We start from the raw sequence: 8,730 nt of genomic DNA, 5'->3' as shown, positions 1-8,730 counted from the left end.
TTCTGATTCAGTAGATCTGGGGATGAGCTTAAAATTCTGCATTTCTCACTAATTTCCAAGTGATGCCAATGTAGCTGGTCCATGGACCACATTTCAAATAGCAAGAGGAGGTCAGAACAAGTCTTGGAGTCAAGCAAGTTCTTCACTTTCTTTCTACAATTGCAAATGGAGAAAATGCATACATGATGAAATTCTTGTGAGGCTGGTATAAAATAACCGTTCTGAAGGCACTTTGTAAACTTTCCTTTCCCTAGTATTGATTTTTTCTAATACCATATTGCTTTATAAACTCTTCTTTGCAGATAATCTTATATAATAAAAGCCTAATATGCTAAGTGTCCAGTCATCCGGTTGTTCATTCAACCAATCAAAGCATAATAATAAAGCAATGATATGCTAAGGCCGCTCAACCGCTCTCTATGATGTGTACTGACCACCAGGGGGCAGATGCTCCAACTGGTAGGTTAGCTTGCTGCGGGGTCCAGCTGATCGGGACTGAGTGAGATGGGCCAGACACCCCCTGGAGCCCTCCTGCAGTCCCTCCCTGGCTGGCCAACCTCCCACATCCCTCCCCGGCCCCAATCGTGCACTGGTGGGGTCCCTCAGCCTGGTCTGTGCCCTCTCACAATCCAGGACCCCTCAGAGGATGTTGGAGAGCTGGTTTCAGCCCGATCCTGCAGGCCAGGTGGAGGGACCCAACTGGTGCATGAATTTGTGCACCGGGCCTCTAGTTTAAAAATAAACAAGGGCCCTAGCTGGTTTGGTTCAGTGGATAGAGTGTCAGCCTATGGACTGAAGGGTCCCAGGTTTGATTCTGGCCAAGGGCACATGCCCGTGTTGCAGGCTCGAGTCCCAATAGGGGATGAACAGGAGGCAGTCGATCAATGATTCCCTCGCCTCATTGATGTTTCTCTCTCTCTCCCTCTCCCTTCTTCTCTGAAATCAATTAAAATATATAAAAAAAAAATAAACAAGGGATGGGAGACCAAGTGCAGTAAATTTTGCAGCATTATTGCTTCTTAAGGAGCTTGAAATGAATGTGGAAACCACAAGCAAAATTCATTTCTATGGACATTCCTATTACACCTATTAAGAATTCTAAAGATTTGATATTTTTTTGAAGAGCTATAAATGTTTATCAACTGTTGTTTTTTTTTTCTGAAAAAGTTTCTTTTGAAGGTTTTGGATTTCCATTTTATATCATTCTTCCCAAGACCAACTAGAATAGCCTTCCTTTCTCTACGTAAGCTCCAGCCAAAATAACCAATGGATATTTAAAATATGTTTTTATTGATTTTTAGAGAGAGAAGAACGGAGCAGGATAGAGAGATAGAAACATCGATGAGAGAAACAACATCACCTCTTGCACACCCCCTACTGGGGATTGAGCCCACAACCTGGCATGTGCCCTGACAGGGAATAGATCCGGTGACTTCTTGGTTCATGGGTCGACACTCAACCACTGAGCCACACTGGCTGGGCACCAATGGATATTTAGTATTGGATTTGGGGGAAATAATCAAAGAGTGAAACCATAATCTAAAAATTGTAATTACATCATTTTCATATATAGTGTTGAGGTCCTATGGAATGAAAGAATCCAAATTTTCAAAAAACAAAGGTAAATCAATTGAACAGCTATTGAATATCAACAGACCTTTCAGAAAATAGCAGAGTAAACAAACAGGCAATGCTAAGATTCCAATCCAATTTAAAAAAAAATCACCTGTTACAGAACATAAAAATCCTTTTGGAAAATAAAATTTTAATACTAAAGTTACAATTCAGATCTGACAAGCTTCATTTCCTAGAGACATTATGAGGATTTTTAAAAATAATGGGAAATTCCTGGGCAGTGACCAGAAGTGATGACAGCATCAGTGGTTAGATAAGAGGCTTAGCCATTCACTAGACTTCCACATTTGGCTAGACTCAAGTTTCCATACAAAGAAATTATTTTCCAGTATGTATGAGAACAGAACTGAGATGCCATGCCGTTGTGAGTTTAGAAATAAAAAGTTTTTAAAAATTCTACTGCCTTTAACTGAGTACAAGGGTATTAATAACTAACCTGAGGGAAGCTGGTGGCAATGATGGTGTTCTGTGGGTGGAGCTGCATAGAAAAGAGGAGACTATTTGATAAAGGTAAGATTAAACAAATTGTCCCCAGGGGAACCAAGGTCCTATTTTATTTCAAGATTTTAAAATATTTATATCTTGCATAATTATGATTATATAAACCTAAACTATATTAAGACTAAATTATTGATCTTTTACAATCTCATTGTATAAAGAATCATTCAGCACTATTTTATTATTTTACTTTTCATGTTGTTTATTACCAATGTACTTTGAGATTCTGTTCATTTTTTCCCACTACTTTTAAAAATTATGTTTTCTTGTTTATTTTCCTCTGTATCTGACTTCCTCCTTCTCACTCTCTTCAAACCCCTTTTTGATGTCAGCTGAGGTCTTGAGTGATGGTTATTGGCTCACTACCTTGTCAAATATATGCATTGTGCTGAGTCATTTAAGGGGAGGAAATATAAAGGAAACAGAGAACAGAACCAAGATTTTAGTGAGGTAAGTTAACAGATAGCATCAGCCATACCACATATGACTATCTCTATAAGGATCAAGAAAGTCTATTATCAGTTTTATAATTTAAAAAAATTGCATTTATATTCTCTGCCCACATCTGTATATGGTGTGCGAATAACTCTTAATAACTGCACATGACTGTGCACATACACTGTAAGCATACTTAGGTAGTCCTGGTATACCTTAGTCAATTTAAAAAATATGTTTATTGATTTTAGAGAGGAAAGGAGAGGGAGAGAGAGATAGATATATCAATGATGAGAGAGAATCATTGATTGGCTCCCTCCTGCACACCCCCTATCTGGGCATGTGCCCTGACTGGGAATTGAACTGTGACCTCTTGGATCATAGGTAGATGCTCAACCATTGAGCCACCCTGGCTGGGCCCTTAGTCAATTTTGAAAGAACAAAGCAAGTGAAAGAGGCAGCAATGGTGATTTTATAAACTACTTAACTAAATAAGATGAAGTTAAACAAGAATCAAGTCAAATTTGTTGAGAACGTTTATTGCTGCCAGTTGAGATTAATGAAGTATAGACTGTCTTTGCTAAAGATGATCCAAGGGAAGCGCCACCTCATTTCCTTGGCCACAGGCCTCAGTTCTGAGCTGTCACTGTCAGGTGGTGGGATGCCATCATCCCTTCCTCCAGGACATCTTGTGGTAGCGCCTGCTCCTCAGTGACTAGCTTTGCTGCACCGTCTGAAGCCGCTTCATTTTTGTTTTCTGCCTTCGAGCATTTCTCAGTTTCTTAGTTTTTAAGAAATTATCCTCTAATTGGTATAGAAAGTCTTCAACTCGTCCAACCTAGGAGAAATAGATACAAGATTTGTTGTTGTTTTCCCAGGTTTTGTATATGTAGGAAAATGGTGATGTATTTAAAATTAAACGACACATATAGGTCCATGTTGGGACAGAACTGGTGGAGACAGAAATGATTAACATAAAAGGCTCCTTCCGTCTCTATTTCGGGTTCCCCTGTGTTAGGAAAGTGAAGCAGGCATGAGGGCGTTTGCTTTAACACTCAGTCTTCCCCACTGGGTATGAGAATCACTGGCTGTCTTTAATGGTCAATAAAACCAGGGATTTCAAATAGAAGTGAATGGTGAAAAATTAATCTATAATAAAAAAGATTGAAAGAAACAAATCTACTAATCTCAAATTAGAGATTCTTGCATTTGTGTGCCCCTGGCTAACTTGGGAGAAAAATGAGTATTCCACATTGTCTTAGGAAGAACCATTTCTCTTATTAAATAAAAAGGAAATTTTGAAAAAATACATTTTTTTTATTGCTTAAAGTATTACAAAGGGTATTACATATGTCTCCTTTTCCCCCCCGCCCTTGACAATCCCCTGGCCTTCCCTACAAAATACATTTTCTTAAAAAAAATGCCACACTCCAGGGAATAAGATAAAATAATGAATACAAATAAATAATTCTTAAAAATAAAGTATTAAAAAAATAAATAAAGTATTCATCTTTCTTCAAAGAAAATTTCTAATTATTCAGTGATGGTTAAATGTATTATGTGATTTGTCAGAAAGAACTATAGAATAAAACTATTTACATATATTCTGAGTTGGGCCCCCAGAAGTCTGTAGATACAACAATTCATACTTAACCTTGATTGTCAGGACCCATTTATTTTATTAGCCTAAAGCCATTTGCTGAAAACCTCATTGTCATCAAGTTAGCTCAAGGTGCATGAACAATATCACCTACTTAAGATAAAAAGCACTTACAACTTCAATTTTTCAGTTTTGAGTTCTACTTTTAAATCACTTGATTTATCATTCATTGTGATATCAAAGAGAGTTCAGATTGCCAAAAGAGAATGATAGATGGCAGCACTAATTTATCTGTTATTTTTAGGTCTTATATCACCCAGGTGATGTAAGCTGTCCATTGATTTAAAAAAGAAAAGAAAAGAAGATAACGTATTTATATACAAACAATTTGTTTTGAAAATTTAAAATTACTTCAGCTAAATTTCTCCAAAGGTACATTGTTGTTTATGATGTCTGATGATTGCAGCAATCATCAAGATAATTTGACAGAATATTTTTGGATCTTGTCATGAAGTCAATGCATTATTTTATGTATTCCATACATTTATATTAACCAACATATACCAAAACCATGAGTAAAAATTAACATAGAACACAATCAAAACAAACATAATAGATGGCACTTTATTGTTACTTCAATAGCTGAGTCGATGCACTGATAATTTATCGTTTAAATCAAAGCTCTTTACAATTAGAATGTTTGTAATTAGCTCAAATACAACTTAAAACTACAATCCTAATGCAACAAAAAGTTTCTTCAATGATACAGAAAGATAATTGTTTTATACTACCCATTAGGTAACTGTTGTCTTTTATTTATTTATTTATTTATTTATTTATTTATTTATTTATTTATTTTTTCAGTTGTGTTTATTAACAACACTGTTGCCTGGTGGACATGGCTCAGGGGTTGAGCTTCGATCTATGAACCAGAAGGTAACAGTTTGATTTCCAGTCAGGGCATATGCCCGGGTTGCATGTTCAATCTCCAGGGGGGCATGCAGGAGGCAGCCGATCAATGATTTTTTCACATCATTGATGTTTCTATCTCTCTCTCCCTTTCCCTTCCTCTATCAAATTAATAAAATCAATCAATCAATAAAAAGAATAGTGTTGACTGTGTTGCTTTTCATTACAAACATGGCAGACAAAAAAGAAACACAGATGTGTCTTTGGAATAGAGTATTGCCTAATTAAGCTGGAAGGTCTAGGGTGCAACTATGTGCAATGTCTCACCTGGTCGTCTGTGTTCATCTCCTACCTGGTTGTCTACATGCTGACATTTCAACCCATTCTAATGGTGCTGGACTGATCTCTGGAAAATGTAATCCCAATCACATTATTCTTTTGCTTAAAATACTTAAGTAGACTCCCACACCCTAAACATGGCTTACACTGCTCTGGGTGATCTGGATCATTTATGTCACTCCCTGTGTCTCAGCCATGGTTCATCTTTCAGTTATTTGAGCACAGCTGTGCAGTGTTCTCTGTGCCCTTGATCCTCCTAATTCTCTGCCCTCTGATGGAAAACTCCTGTCTGAACCCTTACACATCCTTTGAATTTCAAATTCAATATCAGTGTCTCAGGGAAGTCTTTCTGGATAACCCAGACCAGATTGGGTCTCTCAGTAGCATATTCCCATAGCAACCCATTCATTTCTTTGCATATTATAATTTTTTTGCTTAATTGTTTATAATGATTTATTTAATGTCTTCCCATCTGGTCTTTAATCTCCACAAGGCAAGAAATAGGTCCATATTGTCCACTGTTTCAAGCACCTAGGATATAGAAGATCCTCATTAATCCTCCTCTCTGATAACAGAGCTGGAACCAATGTGTTTTCCCATACTCAAAGTGATGCCTGGTATGGAGCATATCAGAAGGCTTTCTTTTCTCTTACAAGTTAAATAATCACTACTTTCATATGCCATGATTCTGTTAGTACTGTTTAGCTTTGAGACTCTCAAGGCAAGGTAATAACAAGGTGTGGTCTTCACACTTAAAAGTAGCCAGAGGTAGAAAAGGCACTGAATAAGGAGTAGGAGTTGTTGAGTTCTGCTCTTGGTCTGTCTTATAACCCTGATCTGTTGACCTCACAGAAGTGATTTGGTCTTTCTGAGCTTCAGGTTGGTGAGGAATGGGTTAGCCTGGAAATTTCCAAGGACACACCAAGCAAAAAAATGCCATGACTTATATTCATAGATCAGTTAGTTCAGTCTTAAGATGAGCCCTCACATTTTTCAGATCAGAGATTATTCTCTTAGAGTACACCATTAGATGAATGACCCAGTAAGCAGTAAAGTAAGCCCATTTTAGCTTCTATACTTACTGGAGTGTAGGAGAGCTGCAGCATGTTTTTACTAAAGCTGGTTCTTTATTTTCTTTTTTTTTTAAAGTCAAGGAAAGAAAAATGCTGGTTGAAGAGAAAATAGATTCATATAACTAAGATGAACAGATTGCAAATGATAGAAATTTCTATAAAGCCCTTAGGGAAATAAAACACAAAGAAATATGTAAGCATGTAAAGAAGGAAATGAGCCAGGTTTTGGAGCAGAGGCCTCATTAGACTTTCTTTTTGGTACAGAATTTACTTGCTTAACTATGTCAGATCGTCTACTTGGTCATTCTGGGTCTAATTTTCCCATTTGCAAAATGGGCAGATACCACTTCCTTGGAAAGGCAGACTTGGCATTACAGAGATATGGGCAGCTGACCAAGCGAGCTTGCAGAGAATTTTGGGCTGTCAGGTGATTGAGGGGAACTAAAGGTTTCAGTAGGAAAGCAGATTCTCAGCTCTCATGTGGCTATCAGTTATATTCACATAAAAAAGGTAATGGATATCCACTAGTTTCTCAGGACCTTTCCATTCTTATACACAAAAGTCTGTCAGAAGAAAGATGATTATGAAACTCTAAAACAGAAGACAGCCTGAGAATATAGGAGATCTCAAAATTCTAACACTACAAAACAATATCAATTAGGAAGAAATGTGCAGGTTGACCAATATTATAAAAAAATTTCTAGCCAGCACAGATTTTAAAGAAAGTACATTCATAATTTCATGCAAATTTTTATTATCTACTATATATTTGGTACTGTACTAGGGCAATAAGCAAATATGTCAAGATGTTTGTGTATGAAGAACTCATATTCATGTAGGAGAGGCAGTTAATTATTACTATTACAATAATACATAACTGTTTATATGTGAACAATGTACAAAAAAGCTCTGTTAGCAAAAATGTCAGAACAGTGAATGTTATCTGCAGGAATGTGGAGGTTACAGGAGCCAGGTCTTTGCTAGGACAAGAAATCCATTTCAGCCCAGTAGGTGTGGCTCAGTGGTTGAGCATTGACCTATGAACCAGGAGGTCAGGGTTCAATTCCTGGTTGGGGCACATGCCTGGGTTTTGGGCTCAATCCCTAGTAGGGGGCATGCAGGAAGCAGCTGATCAATGATTCTCTCTCATCATTGATGTTTCTCTCTCTCCCATCTTCTCCCTTCCTCTCTGGAATCAATAAAAATATATTTTAAAAAAACCAAAAACATTCCAGAGAGAGGAAAAGCCATCTACCCAAGCAAGATTGAGAGAGAACCTGGGCCATTTGATAGGGATGAGTTGCTTATAGCATAGATAGAGGCATGAGGGGACTGGGAGTAAAGACACGTACAGTAGGAAATATAGACTGGGGTCAGCATGTAAAATGTTGAACATATTTAGCTCTGTGGTTAGAAAGATAAATCTGGTGTCATTGTGTGGAGTGAAATGCAGTAAGGGAAACCAGAAGCAGGTGGATCAATTAGGAGGCCAGTGCAATAGGATATGAAAAACACAACAAAGGCCTGATTCAAGGATTTAAGAGACATTTAGAAAGTAAGAACTATAGATTTAATGAAAAATTCTTGGTTAGGATAAGAAGGCAGGAAGAATTAGGAATGACTGTGAAATTTCTAATTTGAGATCATGATCATATCTTAATGAGGTAAGGAATACAACTCAATAAGTAGTTTTAGGGCAAAAGAATAAGTTTAATTAGTGACAAATACACACTATGAAAGAAAGCCCACATAATCAGGAATGTGTTAAAAAAATGGGCTTATATAATAGCTTAGCCCTAGGCTAAAAGCCAAAATGATGTAAAAATCCAAATTGAAAAGAAAAAAACAACCACGTGAGCGTGAGAAGCATTGTAAAAGTCAAAAGTACTAAGAAAACAGACAAAAGGAAGCTCTCAGTTATTCAGAGCAAAAAGATGCCCATGACCGAGACATGACCTACTGTGAAGACAGATAAATCTGGGTGGAAATCCCAGCTCCAGCACGTTCTTGGCCTGTGACTTAGGGCAAACTTAATTGAACTTCTTGGAACCCAAGTTTCCTCATCTATCCATTGATTCAAAGGTCCTGGTCAGATTAAATTAAAACAATTTACGTGACATGTTTGCATTGCTATTATGTAGTAGGAGTACTTATACTAGAATCTGGAAGTATAAACCCTGTAAATGGGAAAAGCATAAATACATGGAAAAATGCATAGAAACGTGAAGTAAAATGAAAAGC

The 8,730-nt window shown here is 37.2% G+C and overlaps 1 protein-coding gene across 1 annotated transcript in view; it reads right to left on the bottom strand.

The window, feature by feature from the left end:
- Positions 1-3,283: 3,283 nt before the first annotated feature.
- Positions 3,284-8,730, bottom strand: part of SPATA16 (spermatogenesis associated 16) — a 197,324-nt gene continuing 191,877 nt past the window's right edge. The window contains 1 exon segment of the mRNA XM_006088830.2: positions 3,284-3,406. Within this exon segment, the coding sequence (XP_006088892.1) occupies positions 3,284-3,406 (123 nt within the window).

Source organism: Myotis lucifugus, unplaced genomic scaffold (assembly GCF_000147115.1).
Source record: "Myotis lucifugus unplaced genomic scaffold, Myoluc2.0 scaffold_53, whole genome shotgun sequence".
In the NCBI taxonomy this organism is placed as follows: Eukaryota; Metazoa; Chordata; class Mammalia; order Chiroptera; family Vespertilionidae; genus Myotis; species Myotis lucifugus.
Note: the sequence above shows the minus strand (reverse complement) of the source record. Positions and strands in the feature narration are given on the sequence as shown.